This window comes from Falco cherrug, chromosome 5 (genome assembly GCF_023634085.1).
Source record: "Falco cherrug isolate bFalChe1 chromosome 5, bFalChe1.pri, whole genome shotgun sequence".
NCBI lineage: Eukaryota > Metazoa > Chordata > Aves > Falconiformes > Falconidae > Falco > Falco cherrug.
In genome coordinates this window covers 119,936-139,390 of record NC_073701.1, presented here as the reverse complement: position 1 = coordinate 139,390, position 19,455 = coordinate 119,936, and the positions used below count along the sequence as shown (strand labels likewise).

Genomic DNA, 19,455 nt, shown 5'->3' with positions numbered 1-19,455 from the left:
TGTAAGGAGTTATTAAACATCATGGTCATTTTTGTGAGATTCAGACAAGGCTCCCATTTTGTCTCCCATTGCATGAAGGCAGAGAATGTATTTGCTGCATGCAAGTTTCCTCTAGCCTCAAAAGAGGCCATGGGATTTGAAATAGGTCATTTCTCCACTAATTTTGACCACCCAAGGCACAGAAAACAGCTTGCTATGTTTCCCCAGATGGCCTGCACAACTTCTAGAATACACTCATGTACAGCTACACATACATGCGTTGCTGTCCTCTGGTGAATGCATATGAAAGGTGCTAGAGACCACAGATTCCCCTCAACATGCTTTCTGAAGAGGACACTTGTTCAGGCTCAGTTGCTGTTAGGTGGAGTACACATGTAACTGGATTTTTGAGTATTACAAGTTTGTAGAAACCCTTCAAAAAGCAATACCCTCAAATTTTCTGGAGCTGGACTCACACTAGTCTGATGTGGTGTGCTTTTATTCTTCACACTCTCTTTGTACTGCTCTGAATGTTTTATTAGCAGTTCCTTGTATTGGTTTTGCACTGGCACTTTTTTTTTTTTTTTAATCTTGAAAAAAAGCACATTTATTCTCCTTCAAATAAAAAAATTAACAATGATATTGCTCTAATGGTGTAACAAAGAGTCTGAACAGTGCTGGCTATTCTAGTGCAACTATTCTGGAGCACCTATCATATTATGGGACTCTTTAACTATTAAGTGTGGCTTCTCAGTCTTCAGTTGCTGGGTTGACGGGGAGGATCCTTAAATCCGTACAGGAGTAGTATCTGCAGAAGTTGTGCTATTCTAACCTTGACAGCTGGAGAAAAACAGTAAGTTCATGGCTAGTTCACAGTGAGCCAACAGATGGGCACAGATTGGAACAGCTCGGGTTATTTCCTCTCTAGACACAAAGCAGGTCTCTTTTCATGTAATGCCTTCATTGAGGAGATGCTGAACAATGCCGTTTCCACTTCCCTTCCTATGTGTTGGTGAGGTAGACAAGTATATAGTTTATGAGTTTTCCTCTCAAGCTCAGCTTCATGTTTTCACACTTGTGCATAGGGATAGATAACAGTCCTGAAGCACTGCTCTGCCTCAGAGCAATCTTTCCTTCAGCAGGTACGAACGAGACTGTCTGAAGTGAGACATAAATTCTGTCATTCTGGTCATCCTCATGCACCTCTACCAGACAATGCAGTTGATCCCATGGACATTGTTACTCCTTTTGTAAGGGCTGAAGCAGCTTGTGGGACTGGTACCCTGCCTGATCAGTCCTGACAAGAGCTTGTGAAAGAGTTTCACCTCCTTTGTTAAAATTGTTTATTTGGAGGTGACTACTGCAGGTCTGCATTCTCTTCAGAAACAATATTTGACCAGCTGTGCCCACGGATGTAGCTGGCTAGGGTGAGAAAAAGAGCAAGTATTTTTCAAAAGCAAGGGGCTTCAGATTTTTTTGTCATACTCTTCGATGTATGTAAGGGGGTCAGAAGAGAACAAAACCCAAATTCTGGGTGCTCAGGATTTCAGAATATCACAACTTATGCCTTTCCTCTCAAGAAAGGGCTTGTGAGGACTAGAACCTATTTGTTTACCTCTCCATTTGCAGATCCAGTAGGATGGATTCTAGGAATCCTTATCATTCCATTCTGTTGCAGTCCCATAGAGTTGCATAGCACCAAGGGCTTGCTGTTCCTTGTGTCAACAGAAAGGATTAGTAAGTTTCCCTCCTGGATCACAGAGCAGACCCAAGAATTGCACATGAAATACACAGAATTTTTGAGCCCTTTACTCTCAGCCTCTTCACCAGGTGGCATGTCTTCCTGCTTATCACATATTGTGCACTAACTGGAACTTGAGTTCCAGACCAAGCTGGCATACCAATTGATAGCCTGATGCTCATCTCCATCTGAGCAATAATCTCTCACACCATGATGGCATTCTTTCGGAAAAAAAAAATGGTAATTTTTTTGTTGCCTTTATTATGTCTTTGTAGATTTGCTGGGCTCCCAGCCACAAATAAAGCCTGCTGAGGGCTTTGTGAAGTTGTTTGATGCCTTCTTTTGGCAGAGAAGAGGCATCAGGTGCTTGTGATCTGTCCAAGTTATTATTCCACCTCCTATTCGAACCTTCCCTCCCACAGCCCATTCCCAACATATGACATCAGCCACATTTAAATGCCATCAGTTATTTAGCTCTGCTTTCAAATCATGGCAAGGCTTCGTGCTTGTTCATGGAACAGATGTAGTGTGCACTCTCAAGGTGCATAAAGTCTTCAAGTAGCATACTGAAATCTCTTTTTCTTACAGTGAAAATCCCTCTGAATTCCCCCAGAAACTTTCCAGAGTTTGGGACTAGTGGAATAAAGATGGTGTAAACATCACACTTCAACTGGTTCAAGCTGATTCAAATGGACTCGCATGAGCTGGATGCTGTTCAGAATCTTTTTCTGGTGACCAACAAGTGTGATGCCAATACGCTGGATATCTCTGCAAGAGAACAGAGCACGTGGTAGGTGTTAAAATGGGCTGCTTTTCCTGAACAGTCCCCATCCATCTCACTGTATCCAAATCAATGTGTATGGATATATGTGTACAGCTATATGCGTACAGCTATATGCATACGTGTATCTTTGAGAAACAGTTGATAAGGCTTCTGCTTTTGCTTGGCAAATTCATCTGGGTGGAGGGGATGCTGGCAAAACTTTGGCAGGTTATGTTATAAAAAGAAGCAGTGAAAGGCAGGGGGGTGGGGGTGGTTAAGCCTAGAGAAGAGAAGCCTCCAGGGAGACCTTCTTGCAGCCTTTCAATATATGAAGGGGGGTTACAAGAAAGATGGAGAGAGACTTTTTACCAGGGCCTGTAGTGACAGGACAAGGGACAATGGTTTTAAACTGAAAGAGAATAGGTTTACATTGGATATAAGGAAGGGTGGTGAGGCACTGGCACAGGCTGTGCAGAGAAGCTGTGGATGCCCCATCCCTGGAAGCATCCAAAGTCAGGTCAGACGGGGCCTTGAACCACCTGGTCTACTGAAAGATGTCCCTGCTCATGGCAGGGGGTTTGGACTAGATGATCTTTAAAAGTCCCTTCTAATCCAAACAATTTTATGATCCTAACAATGTTCCTTTTCCTGCCTCCTGTCTTCTACATAACACTTCAAACCAGTATATCGTACAGCTGGTTCTGCACATCTCCTTACAAGTGGTTACTACCTGTGGTAGCTGTCATGAGCACTCTGATATAACAGCCTCTCTGCAACACTGACAGTATGTGTTGTAGTGTCTGTGGGATCAGTATTAGTGCTTATAGAAACAGGTTGCAAACATACAGCAGTATGGAGTGGGGCCAGAGGACCTAATAAGATGTAAGAAGCAGTAGATACTTTGCTTTGGCTTCCCTCTCATTTTCCATGTGTACATATTCTTCATATAGCCCTGACTAAATTCTCTGCCTCTCTACTTACTCCAGAGTCATGCGTGATATGACATCAAATGTAATCAGACCAGCCTGGTCAAAATTCTCCTTGTAACGGCCCATCTTGATAGCGTCCAACCACTCATGGGCATTGCTGAGTGAAGGGAAATCTGGAGGACAGTTGCTCAGGAGAGGCTGAGATGGTCTGCAAAAGAGGCACATTCTAAAAACCCAAGTTATCAATATCCACTGACCATACTAGTAAGGTAAGAGTTATAAGAGGGAGAAAATGCAAGAGCACAGAATGGAGAATATTTGTTCTTCATGCCCTGATTCCTAAAGTCCTACATGTTGATGCCCTGTTTCTAGATTACCTGTGTTCCCTTTTCTGTCAGAAAACAATCCATCCACCCCACAAAATTGATCCTTCCTTCCCGTCTTATACTCCCTCAGGCACATTCTCTTCTTGTTGCCCCAAATCTTCCCACACTTTCTAGGTCTAGACCTATTAGCTGGGCAAAGAGTTGCAGTGAGGCAGTTTCTAAGGCAGAGATGAGACCTTATAGCTTTTAACCTTTGTGACTAGCTCTCCCTCTCCTAGATGCATTCCCTGGTTCAGAAAGTAACCTATGAGACAATGAATGTGTTGTTTCAGCTCCAACATGCATCAGATAAAATCACAGTAAAAGGCCAAATAAATGACTGTTTATACATGACATTTGCTCTTTTCCCCATCACCTGAATCTGCCCCAAAGCTGTAACTTTCTTTATGTGCTGTTTTTGTAAAATGGGCATCACTAGATACTTTTGCCCTCCCCCAGCTGTGGAGTATATTCCACTGAGACAAGGTTTATAACTATGGGGTAAAACCCTCCAGGCCACCAGGTTGTAATACTGTCATCAGCCCAACAACTATCTAATCTTGGTGCCATTTACCCCCCAAGAGATTTTGCCATTGCTGACCTCCTGACTCTGGTTCCATCAGGCTGCAAAATGCTGTTGGGAAAATATGGGATGCAAGCTACAGTTCTAATTAGTCTTAGCTACAGATTTCCTTCCCTCCATAAGCTAAGGTCTTTTCTTCCTTCATTACCTCTTGTGATCACACAGCACTGTGTAATCACAGAATATCTTGTGTAGCTGCACCCATATGCGTCCCTCCATTCCCTAAGATCCCTCACTCATTCACCCTTGGTGCACCCCATCAAGAGATTTATCTCCTCTCACATCCAGCACTTGCAATTCCTCACCACCCAATAAGTGAATCAGGATATACAGTTCTTCCAACTCTCTCCCTCATTTTTTGTTCCCTTCCTACTTGTTCCCTGTCTCAGATGAGAGGGTTGGAAAAAATACTTTATAGTCTTATTTATTGCTTTCTTTTCCTCATTGTGCCCACCAAGAGACAAGCCCTATTATTTTGCATTAAATCCTCATCTCACCTGCTACTCCCAGTGCCAGTGGCTTTAAGGGCAGATGGCTTACGAATCATTTTATCAAGGGCACTGACTATCTGCTCAAATTTGGGTCTCTGGACCCGTTCCTTCTGCCAGCAGTCAAGCATTAGCAGGTGCAAAACAGTCGGGCAGTCTGGGGGTGGTGGCAGGCGATAGTCCTGGTCAATGGCATTAATCACCTGCAGGAAAAGGAGAACTTTATCACAGCTGGGAAAAGAAAAGACGAACAAGCTTCAGTCACTTGGTGGTGTATTACTTTTTTCTACTTGAATTGCACAGGACAGAGAGCAGATGTACACTCTCACCACTTCTACAACTTACATCCTGATTGGACATGTCCCAGTAAGGCCTCTCACCATAGGACATCACTTCCCACATGACAATGCCATAGCTCCATACGTCACTGGAGGAGGTGAACTTGCGATACTGGACGGCTTCAGGGGCAGTCCAGCGGACAGGGATTTTGCAGCCCTAGAAAGCAGTCAGAGAGCAACCGGGGCATTAGTCACATAAGGACTATTTGTGACAATGGTATCACTGAACCGATCAGCATGACACAACTCTAAGCATGGGGTGCCTGTCCAGTTGGTGCACTCTTGTAGACATTGTTGGTCTAAATTAAAACTCTGTTCAAGGCTTCCACCTTGTTCTATTGACAAATATAGATGAAAAAACAATCATGCCTCCTTGCTGCTACCAATCCTGTCATGTAATAGATTTTAAATTTCATAGCTCTTCTTTGCACCATTTGAGAGGTGCCAGATAGTAAAATCCTCCTGAAAGTCACAATCATTTGGAAATCTAAAACCATTTAAACAATCCCAACCTGCAACAGCAAGGACAGACAAGTACCCTGAGTGGCTAGCATTAACCCCTTCCTCTTTCCGTCTTGACCTCTCAGACTGCAGGTATGACCTGCTGGGCAAAATAACATTCAGGTGCTGTTTCTTCAAAAGACTTACATCTAAAACTTGCTTCAGTTTTCAGTAACTGAATTCTGCATCCCCTGCATACCACATGGTAGTTTCAACCTGCCCATTACACTCTCCACCCCTTTGTAGGATGTATTACAGGTGTCAGAGCTTCACAGGCGGTAAGCTCGTTTGGTGGCTGGTTGTAAGCCCATAAGCCTACTTATGCCAGTTATCTTTTCTGCAGGAAAAACCCCAATTGTTTGCTCAAAGTGTGGTAGTACAGGACTTCATCCTCTCCTTCAGTCCTTTGTATCTCCTGTAAGAAGCTAATAAACTGGGGAAGGTAACACCTAAAACCAAGTTATGAGGTTTGTCCTATTCACTATCATTCCACAAAGAACAGCACTCAGACTCTGCACAGCAGAGTGGATCAGATATTCAGCTATTTTTGTTTCTTACCTCTTTAGTACAGATAGCCCACAAGATAGAAGGCTCTACCTCACCGGTGTCTCTGATCTCAAGATGGACTAAAAAGGGTACACCAAATCAAGGAGGAGCACAGGAAGAAAACCACAGCTGGCAGCAGTGCAGCAACTTGCTCCATAGAAGTAACTCACCAGAGCTCCAGTGTAGGTGGGATTTGAAGCATCATCCTCCAGAAAGCGGGACAAACCAAAGTCTGACACCTTGCATACAAGGTTACCGTTGACTAGGATGTTACGTGCTGCCAGGTCACGATGCACATAGTTCATGTCTGAAAGGTAGCGCATGCCAGCTGCAATCCCCCGTAGCATTCCCACCAGCTGTAACACACTGAACTGTCCCTCCTTCTGCTGCGAGGAGGCAAACACAGGCTTTTATGACCACAGAATATGAAGCCAACAGGGAAGACAAACAAAGAGCAAGGTAACAAGGTGGATTATATGAAGTTAGAGAACATACACCTTAACTTCAGCCAAAATCTGAAGGTTCACGGAGAGCAAGTAAGAAAGGAGGGTGGGCTTAAAGCAATGAATCTTAAATGAAGTCGGACACTGGTGACCTTTTTCTGAACACAGATCTCTTCTTGTGGCCATGTCCTCCTTTCGCATCCTACACCTAGTCTCTTTAACTACTAAGATGGCTGAATGGCCGTAGCAGACAAATCTGCTTTTACTGTTTCAAGATCTTTACAATGGGTTCTATCCTGCTTTACACAATGCGCTCACGTGCTCATCACAGTGTACTTGCCACAGCATTTGTGGCTGAATTAGCATATGAGTCAGTGAAGAAAAGAAGTGAATCATCTATACTATAAAAATGTCTGTATTTATGTTTCATTACTAAAAAAAACTACCAGAAAGTCTGAGTCCAAAAGTAAGCACAAGTTTCGCTACTTCATTACAATGTTGAAACTTGAAAACATTCAGTGGCAGCAGAATAAAGTCTGAAAAACATTATAAGAAAGGCAAACTTTGGTGCATGCCCATAAGGAGCTGGAAGGCTGTGTACAAAGATAAACAATTTAGTACTTTTTACCATTAATTATTTGAGCTGGAGAAGTCTCAAATAATGAGGAAATTTTATATGACGGGTGAGATTTTGGAGTATTTTCGCCACATTGGCCCAAACCCACTTCCTCTGTTAACTTGCTATTATTTCTACTGCACCTGAAGAGGGCGACTGAGGACTGAGAGAGACAGGAGTGAAGAGGAAGAGAGGCAAAACTATCAGAGCTGATACAGGCACACAGCAAGATGAAGAGGTAACGGTTGTGGGAGAATCTGGTTGTGGTACCCTGAGGAAGGAATCCAGTGATCCGTTCTCCATGAACTCTGTGACAATCATGACTGGCCGGCTCTTGGTGACCACACCCTCCAGATGGATGACATTGGGATGCTCAAATTGCCCCATGATGCTGGCCTCGCTCAGGAACTCCCGCCGCTGTTCATCTGTGTAACCTGACTTCAGGGTCTTAATAGCTACTGTGTATTCTCGCTTCCCTGGGTGTTTTAGGTGCCCAAAGCACACCTCTCCAAACTCTCCTGTCAGGGAGGGAAGAAACACACCTCAAGTAAGGAAACACAGTAAAGAATTTTAGTCAGGTGCACTAAAGCATTCTACTGTGGAAGACCCCAGGCGCTGCTTGGAAATAGGGTTACTAGGACTGTTTGGATTAAGGTAAAGCTCCTGATGAAGGCTCAGGTTGGAGACTACATCTTCAGGGTTCAAGTGAGGAGCTCTGAGTCTTCAAAGGGTGTTTTGAACTTGGTTTGGAGCCAGCATCTAAGGGTAAGTAGGTTAAGATGAATTTTGGTAAAAATGAAGGTTAGCTATCCTGAGACACTGGATGCATGGATGCATGGGTTCATTTCAGGCCAGTAGTGTGCCAGGCCTCAAGGTGAACAAAAAGGCATTTGAAAATCTGCAGGTTCTCACACTACCTGATCCAATGACCTCCTCAATCTTGATGAAGGACACATCAATTTCCTTGGCAAATTCTCTAATAGCTTCATTGGGATCTTCATAGGTTGAAGGATCAATGTAATACTTCACTCCAAGTCCTGCAGCGGAGGGACAGCCCAAAACATCACCATAATCAAACCCTGAGAGACATGGGTATTAACAAGTCCTGAGAAGAGACAGCCCCTCACCATCAGTTGCTCAAGAAGGCTTACCTCGTGCACCGATATACTGCTGCAGGCGGTCTGTGTATGGAGTCTCTCGCCTTTTACTGGAGGACATAAAGGAAAGGAAAGGAAAGTCAACACACGCACAAGAATCTCTCACAGGATGATGGGGTAGGCATCTCAATGCAAGACTCAAAGAGTCCTTGAATTTAGGGATAGAAGATGGGTGTTAAGATCCTGCCCATCTCTTGGTAAGCAGTGCATGCTTGGTTTTTTGTGTGGTAGCTTTTACACCACTGTTTGTTTGCATCCCCACTTTAGATATGACAAATGATAGGGCCACCAGCACTAACCTGAAAAACAAACATTACTGTCTTGGACATTTTCTTGCTATTCAGGCTAAATTTGCATTTTAATTTCATTTAATTATGACAAATTATTCTTTTAAATATTAATCTAAGCCATCTCCTGTGATGCTTTTTAAGTTTGTAAAAAAATTTCCAAAAGCCATTTACGCTAAAGTTTAATTTGTGTAAATTTCCCCCAAAGATTAGTTTTCTATTCTTCTTCCTGGTCTTTCGACAGCATTTACTTTGACTATTCTTTTCATAAGCACAGTACACAAAACCAACCACACAGAGCCAGATGGACAGAAATCTGTCCCATGATGTGATTTTTGCATGTGCAGATCAAAACAGGTATGGTCTTTATTATTGTAATATGTACTGCATATATGTATCTAATTTCCAGTAAGCATAGGTCCTTCTCAGCATAGGCATTTCTCATATTTCATTCTCCTCTTAAATGTGTGTGATTCAAGCACTTTTTCCCCACATGATCTAGATATTCTGTTTCATCCTACTCTTGGTTTGCTCTAAACACATTTTCAAGTTGCTTCCTTTGTTCCCAATAGCGCTTATATTTTTTTCCAAAAATGTACAATTCATGCTAGCTTATGATCTTTTCTAAATGATATGAATTAGACCAGATTGTAAATCAAACCCGTGGTACCCTGTAGTATGCCTGCTCTGTGCATGGATTTGTGCCAACTCGTATGCTTTGCTGTCTTGGCACAAGACCTTCTAGCCAATAACTCAATTAGCATCTGAAAAAAAGAGTATCACGAGACATTTACTGCTTTTCTTTATCCACATAATTAATTCTGTCATTCTGATAGGTAATTGTATTATCTATACTTGTCAGGCTTATCTCTTTAAATTCTGCTAAGATTGCAAAAACACAGGCAGTTCTACCTTCCAAATCTGTTCTGTGCGGAAAGAGACTGGCTTTGCTGAGGGCCTATAGCTAAGAACTCTAACTCTGCTATTGCATCTGAAAGTCAGGTCTGCATGCATGGGGTTTTTTTTATAGGTTATCTGACAGATTAATGGTTTCCCATCACAAAAAAAAAAATCCAGTGATTAGCTAAAATAGATGTTTCATACTATATTGCCTGGAAAATGTGTACCAAGAATGTGCAGAAACAAGTTAAAATTGTATCATTTGACTCTACATATATTCAACCTTTTAAAGAACTAGTCATTTCATGTGGCATTCCTCATATCCTACATCTTCAAACTTACTTTTCTTAAAAAGGACAAATTTAAAGTAGAAATTTGGTATCTCCACTTCTGAATAATTGTCTACTTATTGCATATGATCCTTCAAGTATAAATGAATCTATTTTTTACAATATTTCCTTTTATGCAGATACATTTTTCAGAAACCCATTAATGTCTTTCCCCAACACAGTTTTGATATCAATTTATTCTGGGTTTGGTTTATTGTTTTTAGAAAAATATATGCTTTATTGAGTTGTGCACATAATATCACATTTCCAGATGTAACAAGAAATTATATTTTTAACAGTTCAAAGCTACAAAAGGAGGCAACAATGTAAATATAACAGTGTTTGATAATTCTTTTCTTTCCAGAGGAAAAATATTAGAAGAGAACATACACAGAAGGAGAAAACAAATGTAGAAAAGGGAAGACAACAAAAAAGAAAACTAAACTAGATGTCACTTTCTAAAGTTAAGTAGTTTGTACATTTTTTTAGGTCAGTAGAAAAAGCTAAAAAGTCCCTCTTGTGCAGAGGCAGAGTAGCGCAAGGATACAGAAATCCATTACTGATAATCTAGGGGATTAAGTTCAAACCTCAACAAATTCAAGGAGTGGGCAATGACTGTTCCTTTTCAACAGATAACAAAACCCCCATTGTTTATTTTTGTGCTTCTACAAAACGTGACCCTTACTTTTCTCTCTTTCTCTTTAAAACTTCTGTCCTCCTTTTTTTGCCGTAACAGACTACCTCTACATTGTCTTATCAGCCCTTTTTTTCTTTCCAAAATGGAAAATGGTAATTGCTTTTTTTAGCCTGTATTTTACGAGTCAGTGTTCCACGGAACCATTGGGGTTGTACAGATATTATTCTTCAGCTTGGTCTTTGGTTAAAGGGTGTTTAATCTTCTTTCTAAGAAGGTACCTAACTTCTAAGTAAGTGGATCTAAATACTTACTCCACTAGTCCTCCTTCACCACATTGCTTCATTCTCCGCTTGATGCCTAAAATGTGATTTACAGTCCCTTCTTTACTGTGATGCATTTAAATACCTTCCAAGCACCAGCTTTAAAATGTTTCCCTTGTGTTCATATTGCTGACTTGCCAAACATCAGCTAAGTACATGAGCTGTTTACCAAAGGAAAGGCTCCTCAGATAGGAGTAATGGGGCAGGATCTTTCCTTAATTAGAAAGTGGCATCTCAAGGACATCTGGATAAATGTAGATCAGGCTGTTTCCCTTGGGACGGGGTTATGTAGCAGGGGAAAGATAGTTCCACTGTCTGCAGTGCACATGAGCAGGTCAAGGAATTCACCTCTTGAAGATGATGGCAAGGATGGCAATGGCAGCAATTACCAAGAAGGCTAGACCACCAAGCGCTGAGCCCACGATAAGTGGCAGTCGGTCTTGTACCATCTCCGAGCGCTCCCCTAGCGAGGAAGACACATGCACACACATACACAAATGCAGAGGACAGGAACTGTTAGTTTCCCTTCTACTGTCTCAGCCATAATTCCATCCCTGCCAGCCATTATGCTTCCCAGGCTAGTCCTGGCAGACCCAAATGTCCAACTTGGTTATTCCTTTACCTTTCAGTCACTGTGCTACTCCAGTGCCTGCCTTCCTACTTCTGAAAAGGCAGTGCTCCCCCCAAATCCACATTTCTTTCCTTCGTTCCACTGCCACCTGCCCAGCCACGTAAGTATAGGCTAGCTCTACACCTGGGTTTTGATCCCACTGTCCCCTATTAACTTAGCTCATAGGTGACCTACGGGACTTCCTCTGACCCAGACCAAAGAATATCACAAGGCATGTTGCTCCCTACACGAACAGATGGTGGTGCTGCTGGAAGGCAACCTCCTGGGTATATGTCCTGTGTCCCATCTGTCTTTAAGGCTTTCACAGAGCATTCAGCTCTACGATTTCCTGCGGCAGGTGGATTCCAAACTACAGCAGGGTATAGTGCTATGTACTGTGAACACCCTCTTAAAGAGAGTTCTGCCTGCACACTCTGCTCCTGCTGGTTGGGGGATGCAGAGCCCATAAGGACTGGGGTGGGGAATACGGTGGCAGTGTAATCAATACACTCTTGACAGCATGGAGCTTCTCTGAGTGACCAGATCTGCGTACACAAATTACGATACACAGAAATACAAGTTGGGTAGGAGTGTCTGGTAGCAGTCCTCCAGAGGATAATCTAACACAGTCAGGAACACATGCAAGTGAAAGATGCTCATGTGCAGATCTGAGTACAAAATAGTAGCACTTACCTCCCATTAAGGTCTGGAAATACATCTTTCCACTGTACGGGCCATAGCCCACTGCTGTTCTAGCTCGTACTTGGAAGGCATAGATCTTGCCTGGGCTCAGGTTTGATATGGTGGCCATGTTGGTTTCACTAGTCAAGGTGAATGAATTATCCTCATCTTCTGCCTGTGAATGTCAGTGGCCAAAAAGGAATGTAAGACTTCTGCACATATCGCTTGCTCTCCTCAACGAGGAATGCTAGTTTCCATGCCAGCCCAGTATTCTCTGAACCGGTTACAGAGCCTCCCAACCACAACCGCTATTCCAGACCTGACTTCCTCACACACTATTTGTTCCTCACTGCTGCTTTTTGTTCCCATGGGCCTGGGCTTCCCACAGAGCTCTGCCAAAGACCCTCAATTCTGACCTAAACAAGAGTGAGAGACAAAATTACCTTGTTCCATGGTTCCTTGCTAAGCATATCCATTTAAAAAGTCCTAGCCTGTCCTGAAAATGTGTTTTCTACCCGCTCCAAACTCACATATTCTAGGAGAATCCAGAGCAAAAACACATGTAATGCTGTATCCAGGAAGCTGTTAGACATATTATTACAAATAGCAGGCCCTTTTACTGCTACAGAAAAAATAGCCTCACACGATCCTGCAAAAATATTTATGTGAAAGATCAGAATGACAGCTTGTCTGAACAGCCCTATGTACCCCTTCTCAAACCAGTTGGATTAGGAGTCATGGAAGTTGTGAACGGAGAGCAACTTTGTACTTGCCATCCTGTAATTCCAGGACAGAAACAGGTAACAGACATCTGTCACTTAGTGCATGGAGTAGTGCATTAATCCACCCAAAATGTCTTAGAGATGACTGTCCAGGCATAAATGGGGACACAGGACTTCCCTCCACAAACACACAACAGAATGTTGCAGTGAGCCCAATTCCAGTAGACAGATTTGGGAACTTCAGTTCCTTCCACTGTTACCTGTATCAGCTGGTGCTAAACTTATTATGTTGTTAGCCACAGTTGTCCCTAGGTGGTTCCAAGTTGGGAAACGCAGATGGACTGATGTTAGACAAAGTGTATATTATGAACATCTGGTTTTGCTACAGCTTGCTCTTTGTTCATCATTGAAGCGTTTTTTCTCCATCTTATTCATCTGAATCCAGGGGTGCATCTCCTAGACAGAAGGCTACCCTGTCCTCTTGTGCATAACAGCTATGTGACAATCAGCACTGCCTCACTTTCTGCTCACCTTGTCAAAGTAGCGCAGCTGGTAATCCAGGATGATCCCATTGGGCTGGTCTGGCTGAGGCCATGACAGCGTGATACTGTTGGTAGTGCGACTCACCTGATGCATCATGGGGACGGCAGAGGGGACTGGAATAGACAGGAAGGAGAGATTGCAAAGGGATAAGCTTAACAATGAACTATAATTGATTAATATTATGATGAGTTAATAAGGTAGGTGAGCGCCTCCTTTAATTTCCCTCAATTTGAATTATGAAGCATGTCATAAAATAACCGGAAGAAATCCAGGCACAATTCTAATCTGCTAGGAGATACAGTCACTGACAACTTGGACAGAAAGAAAATTAAGAAATCCGCAACCAACTGATCATGCACAGGAATTATGGAATGCTCTACACTGTAGCTGGAACATTATTCTGATCGCCAGATTTGCAATTTTAACATGCAAGATGACAAGGTGTTCAGTGCCACTGCCTCATTCTAGGATCACACTTGGACAAACAATGAGATAGCAGTCAGAGCAAAAGCAGAGCACACTACCTCTGTTCTGCTTCTTGCCCAGATTATCATTGTTTGTCTGGGGAAAAATATCAGGTAAGGCTATCAGAGTAATGGAGGTCATTCACTACCAGGTCACAGCTGCAAACCAGAAGATGGAGACTGACGACTGATGCGTTAAGGAACAGATTTTGACACATTCCTCAGTTCAGTGGTGCCAGCTCAGCTGCAGATCATAGCAACTGAAAGCATTTCATTTTCACAGCCTAATATGCAGCCTTGTGTTCAGACTAGGTCTAGGATCTCAAGCCAATCCCAGTCAAGGCTATTGCCCAAATGTCCAAACTACCACTGCATTTGAGGCTCTCAGTCCTTCTGCAGGCCACAGAACCACAGCAGTCCCGTCTGCATGGGCTTCTAACAAAGCACTGCTGTCTGGAACCAGCACCTAAAGGTCACGGTTAAGTGTACACATGTGGAAGCTTCACATACAGTTTTTCTGTCTGCTCTTAAGTAGCTTGCTAAGTTTCTGTCATTTGGTAAACAGGCGGCCAGCCTGGTACACTACCCAGATAGAGATGTTAACTCTCTTGATTCCATTATGATATCAAGTGTTTATAGTCTGTGTCAGATATTAATTACTGTGGGAAAATGTCAACTTCCCTTATGTAGAAAGCAAGGATCTGGACATCAAACATAAAAGATGGCTTTGGAAGCACGAACATAAAACAGAAAGCAAGCAAGAACTTGTGTCTACCAATTTTAGAAATCTTTTGATTGGCTATTCTAAAAGTTTGAAGTTCAGTTCCAGGCTTTGAGAGTTGTGTAACTTCCCTTACTTCACACTAACCTGAAACTCATTAAATCAGTGGGAAGGAAACAAAATATTAGCCTGAAGATAATACAATTAATCATTTCAAACACTGTTCACGGAACTAATATTAGATTACAAGGAGAAACAATCCAAGCTACTATTTGGGGTAGTAATGCTTTTCATTTTTTTGTACTCTTTGAGGCACCATTCACATATTCTGAAGACAACAGAAGTACAAAACACCTACTTAATATATTGCAGGCCCTTTCCTGAAGTAGTTAGTTCAAAAAACAGCCTCAGAACAGGAATAAAGATGTATGGTTGTTAAAGGCACTTGCATGTGAAGCTTTCTGGAGAATGAAAACTTCTACAAAAGACATCCATGAATTTGTATGTACACACACACATACACATGCATGTTCTCCAGGTTCGTGCAAAAGACAAAAGAATATGAGTTTCTTTCTAGGAAGAGATTTTCAAGCAAAAGTTTCAGTACAATTGGAAGAGGCTCTTTCAGCCTGCCAATTGTCTGTCCACAAAAGTCTTCTCAAGTTTTGCTTCCTCTTTGCAAGCAAAATGTCATGTTGCCAAGAAACCTTCAGGTACGCAGCAAGGGAACCCTCATTTTCCTAATGCAAGTGATGTCTTCAGCAACATTTAAATTTTCCAGGAAAAGCATGCCAATGACAAGCTGCAGCCTAACTCCACCAGTTTTACACAACAAACTTCCTTGATGCGAGGAATGAGGTAGAGACAAATGATCAAAAATTGCAGAATAGCATTTTCTTCCCTCATTAGCTGCTAAAAAGGTAAAAGTACAATTTTTAGTAACAAGATAAAATTATTCTGAAAGAATACAAATGGGCTCCAAACAGCTCAAGCAAGTGGGAACCACTTACAAGTGTAAATGAAACAAAAATGTAGGAGTATAAACAACCAAATGCTTTCATCCTTACTCCTTGTATTGCTGGTCTTTCAAAGAGGATTGCACAATCACTTCACCTGCTAATGACAAAGTTGCCGCAAGGATGGAAGACAGCAGTAAATAACCAGTACCATAGGTAGCATTTAAGAGTTACAAATGAGTAACACTGTATTCAAATGATAATGGGAGGAGAATGGGGTAACTGATCAGTTAACCTTCCATCAAGACAGATTCCGCTACATTTTAACGTTGCAATAAGTTCAAATTCCTTCTGCTAGGACATAAAACATACACAGCGAGAGGTGCAAACCTAAATACAGAGCTTTCCTGCCAGGGAAGAGCTGCTTCCTTCCCGTTTTGAATGAAGATTTTGCAGAATGGCTGGAGTTAGATTTCCCCTCCATTCCTGCCCTCCCACCTCTCTGCATTCCTCTCCTTCCCACCACCATCAGTTATTCTTCCCACTTTTCTCATTTCTTTCCAATCCACAATTTTCCCCCTACCTGGAAAGAATACTCAAATAGCCACATTTGACCTGCATCATAGTCAAAACGTACCCATTCTGATGGTAATATGTGCTATCCATTTTCAGCTACCCATCAACAGGTTATCTTTTGCCTCCGGTGCAAAGACCTGGGCTGGCACTGAGCACAGTATGTGTAAGCACAGCAAAATCTGCACCAGAGCAATGATGATAAAAGGTGCTCTTACTCAGACGGGCAGCATGCAGATAGTGGAATTACAGGTATTGGGAAACTTAAGAAGAAAAAAAAATATCACTGGAGCAGCTTTACCCAGAGTTACGGTGTGTGTATCTCTTGACCATGCACCACAGTAGTCTAGAATGTCCCTATTGCCCAGGTAGTTCCATCACTGAGGATAAGACAGGAGGGATGTTCAGAATAATGCAGTCGGCTCATTAAAAATAGCTATTTCAGTGATACATACCTAATAAGCAGATACTACTTAAGGCAAAAGCCTAAACCAGTACAAATGTTCAGTAATAAAAATAACTACAAATCAACGCAAGACAAGTTGTCTTTAACCTACCTCTCTATGTCAGAGTTCAGATTTTGATAAATGTATTTGCCCCTTTTTTAAGGACAAAACATATGAAACACTGGCCACGGAGCTGTCCCACCACTTCAAGTAAAAAGAGATATATAGATTTCACCTTTGAAAAATTTCTGACTAAGGTGATGTGAAATGTGAATGTATTTGTGGGTGGAGTAAGTATGTATTTCCTGTCAGAAACATGAGACAAAGTTACTCTCCCAGTGTTAATATATTAGGAAATACAAAGTTCAAGGTTGTATGTCTTAAGACAACACTCAAACTACCATACCTCTGCTGCCACAGAAGTGCTAGATGAGTATTTTAGTTTGTATGCATCATGACTATTAAAAATGTTTATAAAAGAGCACTGCTTTTAAAGCTTGTTGCATTTATACAAGTGTCCAGTTCTATATTGACTTGTCACTTTCATTAGTTTTGCTCTTTTCACATGGAGTTTATAAATGGAGACATGCTAGGCCTCTATCTAATGACAGCTGAAAGAACAGGGTGCACTTCAATCTAATCTGGGCAGTTGGACTAGAGAATCATTGTAGGACCATTCCAACTGAATTGTTCTATTCTATTCTATTCCATTCCATTCCGTTCCATCCCATCCCATTTCAAATGCACTGAGAGCAAACAACATGTTGTGAGATTAGACCCCTAAGGAAAACTGAAAAAGGACTGCTTTTTGTATACTATTTATAAAATAGCAGAAGTATGGAAAATTCTTGCACATATAAAACATAACTAAAGCTGTAAAGCAGTCCAAACATCAGTTAAATACGGCTCCCAGATCCTATTTTTGTGGGCTGTCAGTTGCAACTCTTCTACCTAGCAGGACAAACATACCCGGGTATCCACACTGAGGTGGATTTAAAGATATTTTGAGTACCTCAAAAATGATACATTGTCTCAGTTGCTAATGTTTGAAAAGTTTCTGCTGTTTTCTGGTAAAGCTGATGTCCTTGTCTGTGTTACCAGCCCAGACCAGCAACATAACGTCTGCAAGCCTAACAATCCCAAATCAATAGTAGGTAAGAAAGGAATGTGAAGGAGGTGCAGACTACTGTGTGGCAATCCACACACACAGCGCACAGCCAAGTGCCATTCTCAGAAGACCATGAACGTCCCTAGTATGTGACATTCAGTCCCAATCCCATGCAGATACCCATGACAGACAGCTGAATCCCATCCCCAGTCAAGACAATATGTGGAACCAATTCAGCCCACTCTACAGCAAAGACCCAAGGAGCCATTCAGTTGCCCATAAATTTGAGAGGCCCCTGGTATTGATTCTCTCTGTCATCCAGATGGCATTCCAGTAGCTGCTGGGTCTTCTACTGTTCCTGTCATATCTGCTAGCCCCGAGTAGGCAGATGTCTTGGCCACACCAGGGTGTCTCCGATGGCCTTAGATGCTTACAAGTGAAAAACTGAATGGAGCCGAGAGCTGACGGCTGGAAATAGCCTCGTGTTTGGAGGCACTGATCCTCAGTGGGGACTTCAGCCACCCTAACACCTACTGGAGGAGCAACACAGCAGGGCATAAGCAATCCAGGAAGTTCCTGGAAAGCATCAGTGACTTCCTGACCCAAGCAATAAAGGAGGCAATGAGGGCAGATGCCCTGCTGGACCTCATTCTCACAACCAAGGAAGAGCTCATTGGTGACATGAAGGTTGAAGGCAGCCTTGGCTGCCATGACCATGAGATGGTGGAGTTTAAGATCCTGAGAGGAGCGAGCAGAGCAAAAAGCAAGTTCACAACACTGGACTTCAGAGAGATGTGACCCCTTTAGGGATCTGCTTGGAGGAATCCCATGGGATAAGGCTCTATATGGAAAAGTGGCTCCAAAAGAGCTAGCTTGTGCAAGGACTACCTGCTTCAGGTGCAAAAGCGGTCCATACCAACAATCAGGGATTCAGGCAAAAAATGCCAATAGGCCTGTGTGTTTGAACAAGGGGCTCCCAGCTAAACTTGCATATAAAAAGGAAGTATGCAGAAGGCAGAAGCAGGATCAGGCCACCTGGGAGGAACACAGAGGTGCTGTTCAAGCATGCAGGGACATGGTTAGAAAAGTCAACGCCTACCTGGAATCACACCTGGCAAGGGATGTCAAAAGCAAGAGCTTCTCTAAGTACCTAAGTGGCTACAGGAAGACTACAGAAAATGTGGGCCCACTGCCGGGTGGCACAGGGGGCCTGGTGACACAGGACATGGAAAAGGCTGAGGTACTGAATCTCGTCTTCACAACGCAACCCTCTGTACTAGCAACACCAGCCTTTAGGAACTCCAGGTCCCAGAGACAGACAGCAAGCCTGGAGCAAGGAAGATCTTCCTGGTGGAAGATCAGGTGAGAGAATGTTTAGGCAAACCAGACCCAGATAATTCCATGGGCCCTGATGGGATGCACCCATCACGGAGCTGGCTGATGTCATTTTAAGGCCATTCTTGATAATCTTCGAATGATCATGGTGACCATGAGAGGTGCCTGAGGACTAGAGGAAAGCAAATGTCACTTCTATCTTCAGGAAGGGCAAGAAGGAGGACCCAGGGAATTCTTCCTTCAATTTTTCCCTTAGTGACAACAGATGTCACTGAGGGAAAAATTAAATCTTAAGAGCGTTTTCATTTTTCCTATGTAAGAAAAAACAAATACAGTTAAATTCTTAAGGACCTTTGACAAGTGCTTAGGGTTAG

The 19,455-nt window shown here is 42.5% G+C and overlaps 1 protein-coding gene across 5 annotated transcripts in view; it reads right to left on the bottom strand.

The window, feature by feature from the left end:
- Positions 1–552: 552 nt before the first annotated feature.
- LOC102054675 (ephrin type-B receptor 5) overlaps positions 553–19,455 on the bottom strand; it is an 84,068-nt gene continuing 65,165 nt past the window's right edge. For all 5 annotated transcript variants that reach the window (XM_055711610.1, XM_055711611.1, XM_055711609.1 and 2 more), the window contains 11 exons: positions 13,467–13,591; positions 12,226–12,388; positions 11,271–11,385; positions 8,444–8,499; positions 8,210–8,329; positions 7,563–7,810; positions 6,404–6,619; positions 5,194–5,343; positions 4,858–5,051; positions 3,465–3,620; positions 553–2,488 (listed from right to left, as the gene is read on the bottom strand). In XM_055711610.1, the coding sequence (XP_055567585.1) occupies positions 2,380–2,488; positions 3,465–3,620; positions 4,858–5,051; positions 5,194–5,343; positions 6,404–6,619; positions 7,563–7,810; positions 8,210–8,329; positions 8,444–8,499; positions 11,271–11,385; positions 12,226–12,388; positions 13,467–13,591 (1,652 nt within the window). In that variant the 3' untranslated portion in view covers positions 553–2,379. The remainder of the gene's footprint in view (positions 2,489–3,464; positions 3,621–4,857; positions 5,052–5,193; positions 5,344–6,403; positions 6,620–7,562; positions 7,811–8,209; positions 8,330–8,443; positions 8,500–11,270; positions 11,386–12,225; positions 12,389–13,466; positions 13,592–19,455) is intronic.